At 37.1% G+C, this 22,583-nt stretch overlaps 2 protein-coding genes across 5 annotated transcripts in view; one reads left to right on the top strand and one right to left on the bottom strand.

Annotated features, from left to right (window-relative positions):
- The first annotated feature begins 92 nt into the window (after positions 1-92).
- On the top strand, positions 93-4,449 carry tmem41aa (transmembrane protein 41aa). Its single transcript, XM_058787071.1, has 5 exons — positions 93-324; positions 757-907; positions 3,454-3,615; positions 3,708-3,846; positions 3,939-4,449. Exons 1-5 carry the CDS (start codon positions 149-151, stop codon positions 4,160-4,162), a joined length of 852 nt encoding a protein of 283 aa, XP_058643054.1. The 5' UTR covers positions 93-148; the 3' UTR covers positions 4,163-4,449.
- Positions 4,450-6,345: 1,896 nt separating this feature from the next.
- Positions 6,346-22,583, bottom strand: part of igf2bp2a (insulin-like growth factor 2 mRNA binding protein 2a) — a 66,656-nt gene continuing 50,418 nt past the window's right edge. For 3 of the 4 annotated variants that reach the window (XM_058787232.1, XM_058787236.1, XM_058787234.1), the window contains exons 7-16: positions 21,805-21,939; positions 21,602-21,724; positions 19,263-19,398; positions 18,174-18,308; positions 15,797-15,865; positions 14,719-14,838; positions 13,621-13,695; positions 13,257-13,388; positions 12,036-12,149; positions 6,346-10,359 (exon numbers count right to left, since the gene is read on the bottom strand). In XM_058787232.1, the coding sequence (XP_058643215.1) occupies positions 10,264-10,359; positions 12,036-12,149; positions 13,257-13,388; positions 13,621-13,695; positions 14,719-14,838; positions 15,797-15,865; positions 18,174-18,308; positions 19,263-19,398; positions 21,602-21,724; positions 21,805-21,939 (1,135 nt within the window). In that variant the 3' untranslated portion in view covers positions 6,346-10,263. The remainder of the gene's footprint in view (positions 10,360-12,035; positions 12,150-13,256; positions 13,389-13,620; positions 13,696-14,718; positions 14,839-15,796; positions 15,866-18,173; positions 18,309-19,262; positions 19,399-21,601; positions 21,725-21,804; positions 21,940-22,583) is intronic. The other variant, XM_058787233.1, reaches the window with a different exon arrangement.

Below are 22,583 nucleotides of genomic sequence, written 5' to 3'. Positions count from 1 at the left end.
ATTAAATAGATCACGTGGTCACAACCCTACCAATCAGCGGCTTTGAACGGCAGCATACACTTACGTTTGGCCGTCTCTTACGTAGGATTACGTAATTTGCGGAAGTGAATTGGATGTTTCTGCGCCCTCTAACGTTAGTTACTCCGTCATGCGTTCGCTTGTTGGTCTGATCGCTGTAATATTGACGGCTACTTTTTACCTTTATTTACTGTCCTCTTATCTCCCCCCTGGACCTCAGCTGCCTAAGCGAGAGCACGAAGGAGAGACGAGAATATCTAATGATGAGGAGGATAACCCAAGTAAAATGGAGACTTCAGCCTCCAGGTGTGCTTCTCTTGCATGTGTGATAATGACAACCGTCTGCCTTTTGCAATATCTCACGGCTGATTTTACAGTCGTATACAAAATATTTTGAGGATGTATATCCAAAATAGATGGTCTCTATCTTGTCCTTGTCTCCAGCTGTCATTTGTCCTTTGGCAGTGAAGTTCATAGTGCAGACGTTTATTTTTGAACATCCCTAATACCTACTATTCATATTTGAGAAGCTCGTCTTTTAAATTATTTACATTTTAAGACGTTTTTCTTATCTCTGATGAGTTGGTTTAATATCAGCTTTGTAGGTTTAAACCTGGCAAAAGAGTGATTCTTGAACTATCACCATAGTGTCCTTGAACCAGATGCATAATCACAAGAGATACTGTCCCTGCAGGTTGACCAATGTCCACCCAGTCATGTGACTTTATTTTGGTCCAGGTTGAAGTTCCCATCAGACCTGGATGAGCTGAAAGAGATGGCAGAGCTGTTGCAGTTTTATAAGACCGAGCACACGGGATATGTGTTGTTGCTCTTCTGCAGTGCCTACCTCTACAAGCAGGCTTTTGCTATACCCGGTTCCTCTTTCTTAGTGAGTATATAAGCATTGCACTTAAATGCAGGTCAGCTGCTTGAAACAGTGGTTAAACTATTTATTTCTTCTTAAAACTCTGCCACCTTTTCCTCATTTAGGTTCACAAACGTACATGCAAGGTTTCAACACTTAGATGTGTTTTGAAAACGATCACTGTGATCGTTTTGGCCCCCGATGGTTTCCATGTGATTCCCGAAATCAACACTTGTGAAACACTATTTGTTACTTGGCTGTTGCAGAACTGAAAAGAAGTGTGAGAAATCCAATTTCCCCTTACAAGGGTTTGAGAACCAGACATGACATAAAAGGAAGAGGCTGTTTACCAACACTAGCACTCTCTATTCAATTTCTATTCTTTCATCTTGTTATAAAAAAAAACTTGACCCAGAAAAACCTTGTCACAGCACTAACATATTGTTGCTCTTTTGTTGGTTTGATTGCTTCTATTGTCCTCATTTGTTAGTCGCTTTAGATAAAAGCTGAATGATTAAATGTAAATGCACACAAATAATGTAAGATACTATTTATACTTAGTTGTATTTATTTGCACCTCAGTGTGCAAACTGGCACTAAAAAGCTTTATATTTTATCAGTGCAGGTAGATTTGTAGAAAAATACAGTGGTGTAATCAGTGTTGCCAAGTCTGCGGAATTGGGCTACTTTAACACTCTTTCCGCGGGATGTTTTTCATGTCTGCGGGTTGAGGCGACCCCAATAATGTGATGTTTAGTCCCTGGAATACAATTTCTACCAGGGGACCCCCCCCCCTGAAAAGCAATTGGGCTATTTTTGGGCTAGTTTTGAGTAGCAATTGGGCGGGTTTTGCTGGCAACCCTGGGTCTAATGTAACAAAGTAATAATACTTCGTTACAATACTTAAGTATTTTTTGTGGGGGGAGTAACTGTACTTGAGTTTTTATATTTCAGCCAACTTTTACTTTTACTCCACTACATTTCCTAATTAAAATGTATACTTTTACTCCGATACATTTCCCCAAAGCATATTCGTTACTTACTACAAAATAGTCAGAAGTCTGCAGGACGAATTTTGACGAATCAGTGGTCTGGCGCTTGCATGTTAGAGTCCTAAAAACACCTTTGCTCATGTGCAAACAAGTGGATGGCCTTGAAACAAATGGACTCAGTCGAGACAAGAAGAAGAACAGATAAGGGACAGTGTGAGGTCAGTCATTCAGTCCCCCTTGGCTGCTTTGTGGGCGGCTACTATTTGTATTTAAAGTGACATTTAAGAGCTCGAAAATCTTTTTTGTGGCCTCATATTTTTAAAAATGGAAATGAATGAATTAGCCGTTTCGGTTGAAGCTCAATGACTCACTCATTAAGTCACTTGCTGCCAGCTACTGGTGGTTTTAATTTCACATTTCGACTATTTCTCTCATGATTTCAAATATCAGTATTAAACATTTTGTTGAAAACTAAACATTAGGCCTATTTATGCATCTGTAAGTGCAGTTTAAATGCATCCATGTCTCCTCTGAGATACATAAACTGTGTAAATGCATCTAAAATGCTATTTCAGATGCAGATTCCAGAAATGTTTTCTTATGTTGGAATGAAAGACACTAAAAACCGGATGAAGTGCTTCTTATTCTTACCCAAAAATAAGACATTGTTTTATATGTGTGACCCTGGAGCACAAAACCAGTCTTAAGTCGCTGGGGTATATTTGTAGCAATAGCCAAAAATACATTGTATGGGTCAAAATTATACATTTTTCTTTTATGCCAAAAATCATTAGGATATTAAGTAAAGATCATGTTCCATGAAGATATTTTGTATATTTCTTACCGTAAATGTATAAAAACTTAATTTTTGATTAATAATATGCATTGCTAATGATTCATTTGAACAACTTTAAAGGCAATTTTCTCAATATTTAGATTGTTTTGCACCCTCAGATTCCAGATTTTCAAATAGTCGTATCTCAGCCAAATATTGTCCGATCCTAACAAACCATACATCAATGGAAAGCTTATTTATTCAGCATTCAGATGATGTATACATCTCAATTTCGAAAAATTGACACTTAAGACTGGTTTTGTGGTCCAGGGTCACATATATTTATTTGCTTCTTTTCCATTTTGCATTTACTTTTACTCTCAATACTTAAGTACGTTTAAGATTTTAAAAAATACTTTTCGTTCTTAAGTACAATAAATATCACGTACTTTAAAACTTTTACTCAAGTAATATTCGAAACGGTGACTTCAAAGTCATTTTCTGGTAAGATATCTACACTTTTACTTGAGGATGGCTTTCGGGTACTTTATACACCACTGCAAAAATACATGGGTCAAATTGACCCCTAACACAAAGGGAGGAACTGTTCATAATTTCTCATATTTTCTATATTTTTTTAGTTTCTAACAAGCTGCACTAGAGGTTTTATGTATTTCGTAGTGTTGGCGAATAACATCAAAAACCAGTGGAGATCAATTTGACAAATGGCATATTAGTAGGAGCATTATGCACCACATGCACCTTTATTTTCTTTGATCTTACGACTTTTTTTCCCCCCAAAGAACATCTTGGCTGGGGCCTTGTTTGGGACGTGGTATGGTCTTCTCCTCACCTGTGTCCTCACCACAGTGGGCGCCACTCTCTGTTTCCTCCTGTCCCAGGCGTTCGGCAAACAGCACATTGTGAGACTCTTCCCTGACAAGGTGGCCATGCTCCAAAAGAAGGTACATCAAGTTAAGATGTCTGAAAGTGCAACATGCAAAGCATCATTGCTCGATTTTGTTTATAACTTTCTTAATTTTTACTTGTTGCCCAGGTTGAAGAAAACAGAAGCAGCTTGTTCTTTTTTCTGCTGTTTCTGAGATTCTTTCCTATGAGTCCAAACTGGTTCTTAAACATGACCTCCCCAATACTGAATATTCCTGTCACTCTCTTCTTCATGGCTGTCTTCATTGGTAAACACCATTAAATGACAATAGAGGATATATCAGAACATTTCCCTTCATATTTGTAGCGTTAATTTGAAACATCTTGTATTTTCTTTCAGGCCTGATGCCGTACAACTTCATCTGCGTCCAGACGGGATCAATGCTGTCTCATATCTCCTCTCTGGACGACTTGTTCTCCTGGAGTGTGGTGTTGAAACTGCTCCTTATTGCCTGTGTTGCTCTGCTGCCTGGAGCTCTGATCCGTAAATACAGCACTCGACATCTCCATCTAGATGGCCTTGAAATAAATGGACTCAGTCAAGACAAGAAGAAGAACAGATAAGGGACAGTGTGGGGTCAGTCATTCAGTCCCCCTTGGCTGCTTTGTGGGTGGCTACTATTTGTATTTAAAGTGACTTTTAAGAGCTCGAAAATCTTTTTTGTGGCCTCACATTTTTAAAAATGAAAATGTAATTTTTACATATTCTTTACTGCCATGGGTTGTGATTTAACTGAGAAAAAGGGACTTTTTACTGCCTTTTTTGTCATTTCTGTATTTATATATAATGTTGGTGGTCTTGAATTCTGAATCCTGCCTTTATGTACAAATCACAGAATTATGAAACTTTATTCATGTATCTTTTTTCATTTACTATACATACTGTACATTTATTCCAGTGCACATTAGCTGTCCGTAACAGGGTTTTATGGTTTGAAAGACGTGGAATTGTGCAGCAAAGTATAGACATTTGAGATATTTAATACCATTCTTCTGTATTTACAGATTGTAATAGCATGGATATTGTGGATTTTGGTTGTGGGTTATTCTTAGAAGTCTCACATCAGCCTTAAAAGTGACCTACCTCACCGAAGTGAAATATTTAATATTGTACTTTCTTGAAGTACTTGTAAATATTAACATGGAACATCAAGCTGTAAATATTGACTGGATTTTGTTTCTTTATGGGGAAGGAGGCAGTATGTGAAGTCCTGCCTGGTCACTCAACGCCCATCCAACTTAATGATGTTGAATTAAAGCAAATCATTTTCTATGTATCAGTGGCATTAGCAATGCTGAGAGCAGAATGCAGTATGTTTATTCGCCGAACACCCACATCACGTGAGTAAAGCTGTTTACGGTGTGATCAATCATCTGATAATAAACTCATTCCATTAGCTTCTTTCAGAACATTTTATCACATTTGCATGCTGTTCATTTCAAGCCAGTGTTCATATGCACAGTTATGATTGCAGGTTTTTTAATTAAAGGAAAAAAATGCCATCACATTATGATTATGAACTTTCCCTGGAAATTACTAGGGCTAGGTCAAAAATCGCTCCCTATACCCTTGCTAGGGCTGCACAGGTTTAGTTAATAATATAATTGTGATTTTTCTGATCATTTTGACTTAAAAAAATTGTTTGTAGGGATGCACAGTTTTGATCATATATCAGTATGGATAGAAAATATAATAATAACAGTAGTAGTAATAATAATTATTACTTAAAAATATAAAAATTCCAAAAAAATACTAAAAATATATTTTTAGTAATACTGCTTATTAAAAATGTAATATTTCATTGTAAAATGGAAAAAAAAAAAATTTAGTTTTAGATTATAACTGTAAAATCACAATACTAATATTTATGGTGATGATATAAATATTATTGCGATTTAGGTTTTGATTAATCGTGCGCTATTCGAGGTGACAGCCATTTGTAGTGGTGTCCGAAAACAGTGGACACTGAGTGCACTTATTCAGTCCCATACACACAACAGCAAGCTGCTAAACAATACCTTAACTAATTAAGCACCATTATGCTCAAATGCATTTCCATTAAATTCAGTGCTCATGGACTATATGTGACCCTGGACCACAAAAGCAGTCTTAAGTCACTGGGGTATATTTGTAGCAATAGCCAAAAATACATTGTATGGGTCAAAATTATACATTTTTCTTTTATGCCAAAAATCATTAGTATATTAAGTAAAGATCATGTTCCATGAAGATATTTAGTTAATTTCTTAGCGTAAATATATCAAAACTTAATTTTTGATTAGTAATATGCATTGCTAAGAACTTCATTTGGACAACTTTAAAGGCGATTTTCTCAATATTTTGATTTTTTTGCATCCTCAGATTCCAGATTTTCAAATAGTTGCATCTCAGCCAAATATTGTCAGAGCCTAACAAACCATACATCAATGGAAAGCTTATTTATTCAGCTTTCAGATAATGTATAAATCTAAATTTCGAAAAATTGACACTTAAGACTGGTTTTGTGGTCCAGGGTCACATATTAGTTGAGTAATGTAGGGAATAGTGAATGAGGCTGCGGGAGTTAACGCAGATACATCGTAGTATTCCAAAAGACCTTGATTAGTTGGTTCAGGTGTGTTAAATAAGGACTTGAGGAGCTAAAATCCACAGGACAGTTGTCCTTGAGAAGAAGGAATGGACACCACCCATGTCCAACAAGATGAACTTCAGACATGAGAATTTTATAAAGAATTTTTATTGCTCAAATCCATGTTGATCAGCAGTACAGTTCACCTACATTTCAAAACAACATGGTTGTTAGCAAAAAAAAAAAAAAAAAAGTTCAGCTCTCAGTCCCCTAACCCCCCCCCACTACCCACAATCCAGCGGAGGGGACACGGCAGGCAGTGCAGCGAGCCCAGTCTCCGTTTCACATCGCTCGAAATGAACTAATGTGAGAAGCTAGAGAGCTGCGTAGGAATGGATCTGCCGTGGTAAAGACGCAAAGAAGTTTTCACAGCCTATGATTTGCATTGAATTCTCATGCATCGCTCTGATTTCCTGTTCTCATCCCGAGTTAAACATGACTAGAACGGTGCCGTCATAGTGTGAGCAACTATAGCTGTGCCTGTGGTCTATTCTAATATCAAAAAATAAACATAGAACAGCACCTACCTTAAGTCTCCATTCACCCTAAAAGCTTTCAGGCCCAAAGAAGACCACGATGAGATTTCATGCCAACACTACAAACAACAGCTATCCTAAACTGACCTGACCTGTTCGACTTATACTAGCTATGACTTTTGGCCTAAAGTTAATGCAAAGACCTCGATTCTTCCTAGCGTTATGTTACAGGATATCATAATGGATAGCGAGACAGCTTAATTACCAGACTACAGAGACAATATAACAGTGTGGTGTTAGTTAATGCACGTATCGACTAATGCTTCCGTAAAGTTAAATACTGATGCACACCTGACGAAGCCTCGAAATACAAACTCTTAAGAAAAGTTAAGAACCACTGTAGAACATTAGATAGGTGTCTATCGACAGCGTGGCGCGTGTTACAGTTACAATAACAGTTAAAAGTGATCTGAGTTATCATACTGCTACACAACCTGAACTCCATCAATGAGCAAACACCTGAGATTAAGCAGAAAGTCTATCATTCAGGGGAAATAACGGCCTCGTCTAGCTACAAGCCTTTCGTATTCAGTTTCTTGAGTGAAAAATCGCTAGAAATCCACAAACTGACCTAATCTAGCAGAAGCCTCTAACCTTTACTAACAGAAACACCTTCAGCACCTGATTTCTTTGCTACTCTTTGCGGATAAGTGTGGACGAGTTGCTTCAGTAGGTAAAAAAAACGATTTACACGGGTCTACAGTAACACGCCCCTAACGAAAACGGTCAAACGGTAGAACTAAAACTATGGAGTGGGACAGCTTGCAGTTCAGTCCACAGACAAATCGTGTGAATTACTGTATGAAAGCAAACCAGCCATCGCAAGTACACACACCTAGACCTAACAAAGTGACCTTCTACTGCCTTTCGTCTTGATTTGACATAGGCCTTGTTGTTTTAGCGGTAACACGCAAAAGGACTGCAACCGGCAACAAAATACTTGCATTTGTGATTTTTGTGTAATTACGATAAACACTTTTACCAAACAGTTACTCAAGAAAAAAATATTTATTTTTATTTTTTTCAATTTTTTATATTTTATATCAACCTGGTTTTGTTTTGTGAAAGGCCTTGATTAAAAAAAACGTAATTAAAAAATTTGGTCTGACTGTAATTCCTGAATTTGGACGCATTTTTATAAAATGTAAAGCGAAAGCTGGCTTACGCTTAAGACAGCGCAGTTGCTCCTGGATAATGCTTCGAATTAAGCCATTCTTCTTGATATTCATAGTCATTTGTCACTGATCTAGACATCAGTACACAGTACCCACATTCAGAACCCCTTTCGGGGTTTCAGGTAAGTACCCCTCAGTTACACACTCTTTAATAAATCACGAGGTTGTGATCGGTAAAAGAATGAAGTAAATTCGCATACAGTTTTGAAAGCTTTAAGATCCTAAGATTCTTCTTTGTCAGATGGACCTGAAGACTTCAGACTAGATCTTTTTCATTATTATTATTATTATTAAAAGAAAATGTTCAAAACTTTCAGTTTACAAGGCATACAAAATGTGGGGAGAAAAAAAAAGAAAGGGAACTTAAAAGATTGGACTGAGGTACCCTGACGCCTGAGGTAGATCACAATACTGACATGCGCACCGATCACATTCTGATCAAAGTGTTGCGGTGATTCATTACTGTTCTTACTGTTAGTATACTACCAATATTCATAGTCTACTTCCAAGAAAATATACACTTCCCTTCAGAATAACATGGCAGTGTTCCACCAAAAAAAAAAAAACTTGTTTTTTTTTCTGTTTGTTTCTTACTAATAGCTCTCATCACAAAATAGGAAACAAAAAATAGATTCATAAATATTTCTCTCTCTTTATATATATATCTATATACACACACGCATACGCACAAATGGAAGCTGTGCGTATTGGCATAAACCTTGCGTCTGGAAGATGAGGCTTAGCTCTCATTGGGCGAGGGAGCTGTCTGTGATGACATTGACCGGTGACGTTTAAGGCCACGAGCTTCCATGGTCAAAAAGAAGAAAAAAAAATAAAAATAAAGCACAAAGGGATATCCATGCCTGCACGTCCTATTGAAACAGTCAATCAGTTTCCCAAAACAGCCCGAGTATTGGTAAAAAAAACCCCCCAAAACAATAACAATCTCGCCGACCAACCAGCTTACTGAACATGACAGGGTGGTGCTCTTTCTAAAAGGCTGCTTATTGTACATTCACAGCTGTCATGCCGTTTAGAAAGCTCCCTGACAAAGAGATTTAAAGCCAAACGCGGTCGTGTGTGTACCACAGGTCATAAGGTGCCTCCCCGTCCCACATCAACCTGACCCTCCAATCAGATTTCGAGTCGCCCTTCTTTTCGTTTCCTTTCAAGCATAGATTAAGGCAGAGTTCTTGGTGCACTTTCGATTTCGTTCTGCCCGAGCCAGTAAAGGTGCGCTGTCTTTCAGACGCTAGTGCTTGCTTTATATTCTTTTCATACCCCCAAAAAGCAAACAAGGGGTGTTGACTCCTAAGCCACACCTACCACATACCTACTCCGTCTCGTAATAACTGCCGCCACAAGAATGCGGTGGCGATGAAATGACTAAATGCAGAGGCCGCAAAAACACTGGCGTAAAAATATAAGAGCTGGACAGAAATAAGAACAAACTACAAATGATAAAAGCTAAAAAATGAAAGATATGCACAGAAAGAAATGTTTTAACGGCATCCGTTGGCACGCACAGGCTAAGTAACAAGGATCCGTTGAGCTGGATGATGTTTCCCGAAATGCAAACAGGCTAAGATAATGAACAAACATTTTGTCATCTGCATTTCCCAACTTTCTCGTCCCATCATTAAGAAATCTGAAAAACAATGTTATATGCGTACGCGACCGCATATGTGCACTACACGCCCGATTGCTTGTGCAAAACAAGAAGAATCGTGCTTCTGCTTTAGATATAACTGTATATTTGTTCTAGTGTACTGGTGAGAATACGGCTGAGAATCATTGAAATCGCAATCTGAGCATCAAAAAATAACAAAATAATAATAATAATAATAATAATAGGTCGCCAACTGCTAGTGCACACCCACACTTTGCCTACCCGAGAAAACAGCAACACAACTCAGTCAAAATGCATCAGTGTACACGTGTTAATGGAGTTTCTTATCTGTGTTAACCCTAGATTAAGCCTAAATGAAGAAGTTTATAAAGAAATTGTTACGTGGGGTGACCGTGATGCTTCCCGTCCTGATAACAGACGCCCCATACCTATTCTTCTCAAGCTCAGGGTGTGTTTGAACGATAAAAGGAACACTTGTCTTGCACTTCCTCCCCCCCTCCCTCCCCAAGCTGGCAGTGCACTCAGAGCCTTTCTGCCTGTGGCTCCTTCATCTCCCCCAGAAAGAAGTTCTTTGGTTTTGATCCCACGGCTGCTGGTCTGCCCGGCCGGTCCCCTTCGTCCGGTCTGGTCTGGTCTGATTCCAGTTGGGAGGGCTACATTCATTGGCAGGTGCCCACTGGGGCTGCCCTGATGGTCACTTGGAACGTTGTGTCACGGGGGCGCCTTGCTGGTGCTTCTGCTCCTGTTGTTTCACCTGCTGGATGATCTCCCTGATTTTCCTCTGTGCAGTCTGTGGGAGCGGAGGAGAGTATGTTTATAGTGGTAAATGTTTGACTTCAGGTTCTATTTAATAAGAGAGAGGTGGCTGAGTGAAGGTGGCGCTATAAGACTGTAAGATTTCATGTTTTTTCACTGCTGCATGTCACTGACCAGTCTGAGGTGATTTTATTTACTGCGATTAGCCTTTATACTAACATGCAAAAGTCTGTGCTTGGTAAAATTGTTTTGAAAGAAGTCTCTTATGCTCATTGAAGCTGCATTTATTTAATCAATATAGTTCTGTCATGACGACTCTCGGAGGGTTCGGCATGGTAATGTACATAACAATGTTAATGTATTTGGTCTTGGCGGAACAGATCCCAAGTACCAAGACTTGCTACTGCCAATACATCCACAACATGCGGTAACACTTTACAATAAGGTGTCATTTGTTAACCTTAGTTAATGTATTAACTAACATGAACAAACAATGAACAATGCATTTATTAATCCTTGTTAATGTTAGTTAATGAAAATACAGTTGTTCATTGTTTATTCATGTTGCATTAACTAATATTAACAAACACAACTTGTGATTTTAATAATGCATTAGTAAATGCTGAAATTAATAAATGCTGTAGAAGTATTGTTCATTCTTAATTCATGTTAACTAATGAACCTTATTGTAAGGTGTTACCCAACATGCTGCTGTGAGCATGTAAGAAATACTGCTGCTGCAAATACAACATACATGAAATAACCCCCATATAGCATACATGAATTACCTCGTAGCAGATCTATACAGGTGGAGCTGGGGAGGGTGGAGGGTTTCTGAATTCTATTACTGTATTAATAACAGTAATATTATTACAATTTAAACAAACTATATGTTGAAGACAGTCTGCTGCGTAATGTTTTTGTGAAAACCATAAAACATGTTTTTCAGGAATAGAAACTTCAAATAAACAGCATTTACTTAAAATAGAAAGTTGTGTAACATTGATCAATTAATTTGTCGGCGCCGACATACAGCGCCATCGCACTATGGGTGTCCCGAGTTCAAATCCCGGCTCGAGGACCTTTCCCTATCCCGCCCCTCTCTCTTTCCCACTTCGCTTCCTGTCAGTTCTGATCTGTCCTGTCATAATAAAGGCAAAAATGCCAAAAACATATCTTTAAAAAAAAATAAAATGTATATATATATTTTTTTTCATTAATTAAATATCATATACATAGCTGTCAATGTTGAAATGAAATGTACAAAGCAAAAAACAAACAAAACAGCCAATCAGAACATATGACCCAACATATGAACATTTTGACCCATAAAATGTATTTTTGGCTATTGCTACAAATATACCCCAGCGACTTAAGACTGGTTTTGTGGTCCAGGGTTACATATTTGATGTTTAAAAAGTGAAGGCAAGCATTATTTTATACCAATGAGATCTGACTGTAGACTGGGCTCAATGCAGCAGAATTAAAGACCATGCAGTGGCTGGTTAGGACAAAACATTATCATAACATAGAAGAAAAGGACACTTATTTGCTGCTGGTTAGGACACAATGCATAATGTTTTAAGAATTAGGATTGATCTCTGTAGTAGTTACTGAGCTGGAAATTGCAGCCCTTATAAACAATGCATCAAGTTTAATGTGAAAACAAACACTCTCCACATTTGAAGTCATGTGTGATGCATAATTCACCTGGCTGGCAAAAAAATGCCCACTAATTTTGACAAAGACCTCGTCGTTCTCGTCTGGGGTTTGGTCCCGTGGCACTATGACCTCTGCACTGGTCAGGTTCTGCAGCTCGTTAACCTGAAAGAGGTTCAGAGAAACAAGCTGATGACGCCACAGTGCACCTAAAAATAATGTCAGCTGGGTCGAAATGTGCAAACGCTGTGGTTCAATCAGACTCGTACAAGAACAAGCAGCACATATCCAGGTGCTCATTGCTACATGACCTATATCAAGACCAAGCTGCTGTGATGCTCTTGGGCAACGACTGCCTGTCTACTCAACAAATGATGCCCCTGTGGTCTGAATCGCCATGAATAGAGCCAAATATTTCCTAGAAACAAAACGTACAGTTCATGAAACGTATAATAATCCTGACTGGAACAGGTCACGTTGATCAGCCTGTCCTGTTCAAAGCCTTAGACTAAAAAATAACAGTTATATAACATAATAACCAAACTTTAGTCATAATAAAGTTTTTCCCTTTAAAAAAAAAAAAAAAAAAAAAAAAAAAAAAAGCTTTCACTGGCATTTCAGTGTTTTCAGCAAATTTGCAGACCAAATTACACAGAAAAATTTGTCGAGTACATATAAAAGGATTAACAAAAACAATAACAGCATTTCCATCATTTGCTCTGGTGGCATGTATTAGGTCTCACAGGAACTCTTCACACCACATTAACAATGTTCCCATTCTTTAACAATGAACATTTCATTGTTCTTTGGAAAGCTATTATGGATTCTGAGAATAACTGTTAACTTTTGCAAACACATTTCTGACTTAACCATTTACAATGGTGCATAATGAAAGGAATATGAGAAAATAGCTGTGACTGGATGCGCTACACAACATCCTGTTGTTTGAAAAAGGTGTAAACAGAGAGAGTTTATTGTGAATCAGAATCACATAGTATGTCTGGCATTAGAAGCTGAATCACCTTTGAATAGAACGTCTTACATTACTCAAGCTCAGGGTAAATATGTTTTTCAGACTCTGACATAAGTACATAAACAAATAACACTTTATTTCGCCCCATTTTGTAATTTTTCATTCATTGTTTTTTAATAATGCCATATACGTTGTGTTCGCCCATCCTGTCATAAGAGAAAGCACTACTATGAAGCAATCCTACTATGTTTGAACATCACATTTGTGATTGCTACTACTGTGTTTCACCATATTCTCACCGTTTTGCCACCTTTCCCGATGACCCTCCCGGCTGCTGAAGAGGGCACTTTTATATGTGTCTCCAGCTTCACTTCTTCTTTTGCAGAAAAGAAATTCTCTTCTTTCAGTTTCCCAAATATCCTGCCCTGGGCCTGAAATACAAAAGCAAAGACAATGTGCATTGTACAGGGGCATTATAGGGTTACAAGAGAGCTAAAGGCTATAAAGATTCAGTTTACAATATATATATATATATATATATATATATATATATATATATATATATATATATATATATATATATATATATATTTTTTTTTTTTTTTTTTAATTGTCATGTACTAATAAATACTGGGATTTTAAGTGTGCATTTTATTCCTTTACCTTAAACTGAGCTTCTGGCGGGCCAGTGATGATGACCATCCTCTGAGTGACATCAGGATTCTCTGCAGGTGCGATCTGAACATAAAAAACAACTAATTTATTTACACACATTGTTTTTGCATTACTTTGCAGATATAATGCAGAAACCAATCTGCTTTAAAGAATATTCCTTTTATTTCTAGAGCTCAACACACAGCCACCAGAGGGCTCTGTTTCCAATTACTGATCAATAAGGGGTTAACAGTTTAAATTCTCAATGTTTCTTTTGTATTTTGAATTTGTGGCCATGATTTCAGTTAATTCAGTAAAATACCAGATGTCATTAAACCATATGCTGCGTTAAAATACACCAACACTGTAAAGTTATATTAGTTCAGAGATATTAAGAATTACTTTAATTGCTTGAAAAAGACACCTAAAAATACACATTTACATTACTCTACAAAAGTTTGGGGTAAGATTACTTTTTTTAAATAATACTTTTATTCAGATGCATTTAAATTGATCAAATGTGACATTTATAATGTTACAAAAGATTTCTGTAAAATAAATGCTGTTCTTCTGAACTTTCTATTCATCAGAGAATCATAAAAAAAATGTAATTGCTGGACTGAAGTAACGAGTGCTGACAATTTAACTTTGCCATCACAATTTTTCTAATCAATTTAAAATAGAAAACATTTATTTCCTGTATTTTTGATCAAATAAATGCATTCTTGGCAAGCGTGACATATTTAAAAATATTTAGAATAAAATATTTTTTGTTTTCAAAGATGCCATTTGACATGAAATGAACTGAGGTACAAACACATGCTGAACTATGGGTGGTGAACTATCTCACCCTTACTGTTTACCCAGCAACCCACAAGACTGGCTGAATCAACAGAGAGAGGAGGTTACGGATGATTGGCTCACCCACACTGAGGCACAAGGCCAAATCTGAGCATGATATGGTTAGATTCAAATCAAGGATCTCAGCAATAGGACACAGAAAATTAGATGGATTATCATGCTTCACGTAACAAAAACACAAAAGGAGCCTTCATTTGACAGATTTGACATGACAGCAGTGGCGTTCCAGTAGGCAGGAACTCCTACCTTAATAGAAGCTCCTGCGAATCGTGCCAGTTGTTTAATATGTTGGCCCTTCTTGCCAATAATAGCACCGACAGCCTGAGTTGGAATAAAGAGGTAGACCACCTCCTGTTCAGGAGCCTGCTGAGGAGAGGGCAGAAGAAACATGCAAAAAAATGACGTCCTCTAATTCAATGTGATACTGTAACTCTGGGAGTCCTAAAATCCTGAGCATGTCAGGTAGAGACATCCTTTTTAAAAGTGGTTTGCAAAAACGTCACTGTGTTTACTGCATTTAGTTTCCAAACCACCCACAATCCCACTGAGATACGGCTCACTTCAGCACAGGCTGGAGGTCAAGCCCTGAAGGTTCACACGGGTTTGTACGGAGGCAAAAACAATCCATTCATCACTCAAACCAATGCTGAGGACGCAAACCCTCTTATCTGTTTCGAAAGGACCTGACCTGCCTGACACCAAACTGTAAACCATGGGACACTGATGACTCATTGTTCAGACTCCCAGCATGAGCGACTGTGAAAGATTGAAGATGCCAGAGAGAGCTAGTTAACTGCATTTCAAGTCAACACCGTTAGCTTGTGGTGCTCAGAGACAGAGGTTGTTATTTTGTGAATAACTACTAAGTGACATGAGATGTTGCTGTTGCACTGGGTTACAGCAAAGCTTATAACTGTGTCCGATTGGCTCATTAACAGATGTTGTCACTCACAGAAAGGGGGGTTTGGAATAAATATTTAGTAAAGTAGATGGGGTTTTTTGGACATCATATGGACAAAATATGATATGGCATAAATTTGGTTGGCTCCGGGGTTTAGGCTTAGTCCCAGACTAAAATGTAAGTCTGAGCTGTTTCAACTGAAAGAAACTAGCACTGACTGATCTTAAAATATACCAGTGCCTCAAGATGCACAACAGTAATGTTTTTCTCTAAGGCACATTCATAAAAAATATTTAAATCTCCTAATTGAACTATGGTCTAATCCTGGCTTAGTCTAAGCCCTGTCTGTGAAACCAGGCCTTTGTCCAGCAATCATCATCCAGAACCAGAACAATCCATTTTATTGACAGTTTCAGTACTCACTGTGTGCTGGTGAGAGATGGCACTAGCAGGTGGGACACCGTACAGCCCACCCAGCTGTGATGAGTGACCCTAGAACAAATGAGATGAATCAATATGCAAACGTATTGCTTCGCAAGAACATTTCACCGGCTCTTGTTTATTACCCATGTAAATAATGAAAAATAGGGTCATCAGTCAGTCCTCATAAGTTCACTTTTATGCTTTCAAATTTATTTTGATTAACATTCCTGCTGATTAGACCAGCAAGAACTGTAATGCAGCTCCAGGTTAAGTGCTTATCTATTGTGTCATTAAACAAAGAAAATGAATAAACTAATTAATTTAAGAAAAAAACGAAGCTCTCATTCGTACAGAGAAAGCTGACTGAATGACAGAGACAGAAACATCACTGCAAGGCAAGTTTATTTATACACAATGGTAATTCAAAGTGCTTTACGTAAAAAAAAATTAATCACAACAATTAAAACAAGGAATTTAAAAACTTTTAAAGATTTAAATATTAAAAAAAAAAACAATATATTAACGGAACAGCTAAATGTGACATGGGTTTATGTGAACATTGCTCCTTTATTCTTAAAAAAAAAAAAAACACAAATAACTATCAAATATTTAAAATATTATCTTATTTTGTTTCTACATTAATTTTGAGATTCAATGTAAAAATGTATTTATGATTACAAATGCAATTAATAAAATCATGATTAACTACAGAACCCTGTATGATTAATTAGTCATTTCTTTAATAGATCATTAGCCCTACTTTAAAATGATCTTTAAAAAAGACACTGCCCCATTTATTAACTGCAACCTTTTTCTTTTCTCTCTGTTGTGTAACTGTTTTGCTTATATTAAAAAAACTGCATTAAAAAAATAATAATAACTGCAACCTATTTAGCTACTTTTGTTTGTTATTAAAAGTGTAACTAACTATGTTTTCAAAGGGCATTTCCATGCTGTTTATATATATATATTTAATAGAGAAGCTGGCTAACCAGCTGGTCAGTTACTAGCATTACTAGCTGGCTGGTGAGGACACTAACTTTGATTTTTAGCAACAGTTTCCAAAAGTATGATTAGTTATTGACAGTAAATGCCAAAGTCACTAATGTAATGAAGAGAACTTGATATACTGTGAGCAAAGAAGTGCAACAATAAAAACCCGCTGTAACAATTTACAATAAATGACTACTCAAGTTTTACAGTACTACTGAGGATGATAAAAAGCAAAGAACATTCATTCAGTAATGAGTGCCATCTCACACACCCACACACTCATTCTACCTTCATTAGTTCATCCGTGAGCCATAAGCTGTCCTGTCTGACTCATCACTAAATATGAAGGGGATTCCTGCAGCACACTAACCGACCGGAAGAGTTATACAACTCAAACATGAGTAGGTGCATGCTAAGGTGAGCACTCACTGTTTATGTACAGTGTGACTATGTCAGGATGGTGCACCATTTAGATTTGCACTGAGAATTCAGATTAAATTTCCTTTTAATTAAAATCCTGAAATGGAACTAGCAAACAGAACAGAATGTAGTACTTCAAATTTGAATTTAATGATGTAAATGAAATTCCTTTTCTAGTTTTTAAACATGCATGTCATTTTTAGCATAAATTATGCAATAAAAATATCATCAAACTCAACATATGGGGTATTTCCACAAATTCACATTATTAATAATAAATGTTTAAAATGCAACTTACAGATATTTGTGTTGTGTTGTATGTTTTTTTTTTTTTGTTTTGTTTTTTTTCAATTTACCCAAAACTCTTCAAAATGGAGCCAAACATTCCTCTATTACTCATAACATTTGTTTAAATATTAAAAATGTTATCATACACAACATATTTGGTATTTCCAGAAATACATGGCATTAATAATAAATGTTACAGAAATGTGTTGAATTTATAATTATTATAACATTTTTATATACTAATTATGTATAGCAACATTATGTTCTATATAAAGTCAATTAACTTCATTTTCAAATTTAATCTTAATCTATTACTAACAATAACGTATATATATATATATATAGAAAGAGAGAGAGATTTCAAATCATGTGATTGACATTTTGTGACGCTATTTTGTTTTGATGTTTAAAACGCTTTGACAATTGTTAACTGTTTAATTATTTAAAGTGTCTAATTACTCAAGACAATAATGTATTATACATATTATGCAAAATAATATACACTAAAACTGGTAAAATCTTGCTTCTATCATTTCTGCTACTACTGCATCCTGCAACATGAAGCTAATTGTTAAAATCTGAATTTTGACCTGCTAAACGGAACACATTCCTTAGGATGAAACATCCAAATATGCTGTAGCTTCATGATGAAGTCCATACTGTGGTTTGTACTCACAAGAAAAGGGTTGTAGCCGGTTGGGGGTACGGGTGGGACGCCTCTGGGCCCAACAGTTGGTGGCAATACTGACAAACCGGTTGAAAAGATGCCCAGTGCGCTCAGGCTTAACCCAGGGATAAGGTTGGTTTGTTGCTGCAAGACATCATGGATTATGAATGATTACTCAGTGCATGACCTCAAGCTATCATGTTCCTCTTGATACTCTCATTTCAGTTTAACAAACTACACAGAATTCTCAGTTTCACTGTATTTGTGAGCTGTATGAACCATGTGAATATTTGTTATAACGTCTTGTAATATTGCTACCGTCACGCTAGGTGGCTCCATCGACCCGCTGCATCGTGGCAAACGATTTTAGATAAGAAGTTATGCTGTTTAGTCTTGACAGAGAACTTCATATGTCTAATTTTTCATGTTCTGCCCGATTCATCTGCTGCGCCTCCTTCCCACAAAAGAGAATGAAGGTTACAGGGATCAACCAACAGACACTTACACACGAAACTGTCACAAAAACACTTGATCCAAGCATGAATAATTTACCACTGAAGACTGACTAATGCGTGAGTATAAATGAAACTGCATAAATTTGATCTGCGTAGTTGATAGAGGCCTCTTCCGCAAAATAAATGACTCACTGAAGATGAAGAGAGGCATTGGATGTAAACGAGAATGATGATGCTATTGTTGCAGTATTTGCTCTCAGTCTCCGGCTTCGCCTCCCTCAGACACTGGCGGTGACGTCATGCATGTTAACGGTGAATGGTGTGCATGTGCGAGCACGTCTGTGTGAACGGCTGTTGACAGGATGACAGTGCGTTCTCCGTATGCACGGCAGGGGACGGACTGACTCAAGGCTGTTTCCTATAAACACAGTCAATAACTGAGCACGAGTAAACAGACGAGGCATTTAACTGCCTAGTCTTCTATTAGACGCTGACTCAAGGTTGATCACACTCGACGCACAATAAGCAGCGCTTTATACGGAGCGTATCAGGTTTGAGTTAAATCTGACATATTGGTTACCACATAAAAACGGTGGCTTATAGATGGAAATCACATTTCCTGTTAAATCATTGAAACACTTACGTTAATAGCAGCAATGTCATTCTCATAGGCTTCCCTCAGCTTTCTCATGATCTCCACTTCAGCCCTACAACAGGCCTCGATACTCCCCTTCACTATAATGGTTCTCTCTGGGTTATAAATAGTTAAGTCCTGTAAACTGGGAAAAGAATCGAGAAAGACAAAAAGTAGGTGAGAGTAAAATCATTGGTACATGCTTGTCAGATCAGAGAAGTGTTCCAATTGAGGGTATTTTTAAATTAAATAAGGCAAGGCAAGGTCTTATTAATTATTATATTGTGGATATGATGTGACCAAAATGTTTTTTTTTTGTGACATCAGCCTGAATGGATCAATAATATCTTTGCTATTATTATTATTATTATATTGTGTGTATGATATGATCATACTGGTACTGACTAATATTAAAAGGTGTTTAAATTAATGGGTCAATATCTTCTGTATTATTATTATTATATTGTGCATATGATGTGATCATATTGGTTTTGACTGATATTAGGATTTTTTGTAATAATTACAGCACTCTAAATGGGTCAATATATTTTATCATTATTATTATTTTTTCAATAATTGGGGAGGGGATAATTATTACTATAATTATTAATTGTCAATAGCAAGATGGAAAGCAACAAAACGTGCCCCAACTGTTTTTTGTTTTTTTTATGCTTATTTATTTTTAATTGATAATTTACATTGATAATTTAATTAATTGATCATTTAAATTGACCCCTTTCATTATGGCATGATTTAACTGAAGCACAGGATAGCAGAGATCTGAGCCATAGAAGGACATAACACTAATTGTTTGCATTGCATCGCTCTTACTGTATGCTGTTCTTGAACTGAAAACCAAGACAAATTATAGTGCATCTCTGCAGTGATGAATACAGTCATCTCTGAATTAACCTGGAAGTAAGTGGGACTTTTAGAGGGACAGCAATGCAATGACGTCAGGACTCCTGGTTAGGGCTTAATTGGGTGACTCACTTCCTAGACTTATTTCTGGGAAATACATAAGACCACCTGTACTCTGATGCTCTGAACCAGAACCCAGCACTTAGCAGTCCATTACAAGATGTCACATGTTCATATCACGTTTTGATCAATATCGTCAGAACAAAACATCATATTTCCTATCAAAACAACTTTCCATGGTGAACCAAGTAATCATGTATGCCTCCATACAGATGCAGAGGACAGTTTGACAAAACAGTATAGATTTTAACACAACAGTGAAACAATTGACCTATCGGTAAGCCCCTCCCCTTGAACGCAGACTAGCCAATGGCAGTCGAGTATCAGTTGCACGGGGAGCGGAACTCGGACATCTTTAGGTTTCAGCGCCATAGAGAAACACTGGAAGATCCGAAGCTCGCATCGGTTTAATGGGGTTTATGCTTCAAAAATGGAAAAACGATGTGCCTGGGGTACTTGTAACACTGATTCCAGGTATCCTGAGAGGATGGGTGATATAATTTATTTCATTAGATTTCCTGAATCCAAACAAAACAGAGCAAAATGTCCCTAAGTATTCAACCCCAGTACAAATGAAGACATAACCGTTTATTTTCTGGTTGTCATACACTCATTAAGTTACAATTTTCATCTGCTCAAGCAGAACGTTAATGTTATCAGGGCTTTCCTGTAGCTCAAATAGTAGAGCATGGCGCTAGCAACGCCAAGATCATGGGTTCGATTCCCAGGGAAAGCAAGAGCTGATAAAATGTAAAAACTGTAACTTGAATGCAATGTAAGTCGCTTTGGATAAAAGCGTCTGCTAAATGCATAAATGTAAAATGTAAATGTAAAATCATGTGCTTTTAGCAAGGTATCTCTGGCTAAAACTAGCTAATGTTAAAGTTAGTGAGTCCATGCTAATGTACAAACATAAATAGCGGACTGTTCTCGCGTCTTGTACAGCGTAGGTCAAAAACACATAAACGAAGCTCTACATTTCAGTGCCTCTCCATATTAAACTGGTTAAATGTACATTAACTTAATACATGAACAGTGTTGATCTTGCATGTTATACTATGAGACCGTAATATGAGACTTCTCCCGCTTGCATTGTGTTCTCCTTTGAGTTATCCACCGTATTTATTTTTAAATATGTTATAAATCCCTCCATGGAATATTTAATTCAAATTTGGTGGCCTTGTGTGTCCAAAATTGTGCAAAAACATCTTGTGACAAGGTTTTCACACTGTAGCTGTCATTGTAAGACAGTGAGTAACTCCGTTTGTTTGTCCGAGGGAGCAACAGTAACTAAGGGGGGGGGCTTTTAGGTCAATTATGCACTTCCCTTATTCTCACCAGTTGAAAGCCACGCAACAGACACTTACGAGGAGATGGTAATCTTGGTCTCTGTCTCCTCTTCAATCTTCTTCAGGTTCCTGCCCTCCTTCCCGATCAGTCTTCCGACCAGACTGTTGTGGGCCAGGATCTTCAGAGGAATATCCTCAGTTCTGCAGAAGCAAGACCACAAGTTGGCAACCACAGAGATGTATTTAAAGAGCTCTCGTGACTCCAGAAGATCCAGACTTACACCTTCGTGTCATCAGCCTCTTTCTGCATGATGTCCATGATCATGCGGCATGCGGCGGAGCAGCCTTCAGGAGTGGAGTGGATGGTGATCGGCTTCTCTGCCGCTCCCGCGTTCTCCTTACGATGGATGTCCACCCTGTCAGGATCAGAGATCAGACAAAGCTTCATGAAGAGCTGTCAATGTTATCAAGCATGTGTTTAAAATCATTGCAAGTTCGTGCTTACAGCCAAATTTGATGAAGAAATGTGACATATTTCCAGGATATTTAGTGTGCAAAATATATGATCTTAGCAGCAGATGATCTTAGCAATGAATATTATATATTATATAAAATAGGTATTTAATTGAAGCAATCCTATGTGCACTACCATTTAAAACATTTAAGCCAAAAATGTTTAATTAGCATTTTTATTTAGCACAGATGCATTAAAATGATCAAAAGTGACAGTAAAGACATTTATAATGTTACAAAACTTTCGGTTTATCAAAGAATCCTGAAAAAAAATTTAATCACTGTTTCCACAAAAATATTAAGCAGCAGCACAACTAATTTCAATATTGATAATAAGTAATGCTTCTTGTGTCTAACCATGTGAGACTGAAGACTGATATAATGATAAAATTCAGCTTTGCCATCACAGGAATACATTTTATTTTAACATTTTAAAATATATTAAAATAGAAAAAGTTGTTATTGTATTTTTATTAAATAATTGCAGCCTTGATGAGCATAAACAAAACTAAAAATATCTGTAAAACATAAGATAAAATTGGTTAAC

The sequence above is a fragment of the Onychostoma macrolepis genome, chromosome 09 (genome assembly GCF_012432095.1).
Source record: "Onychostoma macrolepis isolate SWU-2019 chromosome 09, ASM1243209v1, whole genome shotgun sequence".
Lineage (NCBI taxonomy): Eukaryota > Metazoa > Chordata > Actinopteri > Cypriniformes > Cyprinidae > Onychostoma > Onychostoma macrolepis.
Note: the sequence above shows the minus strand (reverse complement) of the source record. Positions and strands in the feature narration are given on the sequence as shown.

What these genes read in the sequence shown, in the direction of transcription:
- tmem41aa (XM_058787071.1), top strand. Translation starts at nt 149, where the DNA reads ATGCGTTCGCTTGTTGGTCTGATCGCTGTAATATTGACGGCTACTTTT. An exon ending in TACCCGGTTCCTCTTTCTTA is followed by an intron (nt 908 to 3,453) that starts GTGAGTATATAA and finishes TTCCCCCCAAAG; the next exon opens with AACATCTTGGCTGGGGCCTT. An exon ending in TGGCCATGCTCCAAAAGAAG is followed by an intron (nt 3,616 to 3,707) that starts GTACATCAAGTT and finishes CTTGTTGCCCAG; the next exon opens with GTTGAAGAAAACAGAAGCAG.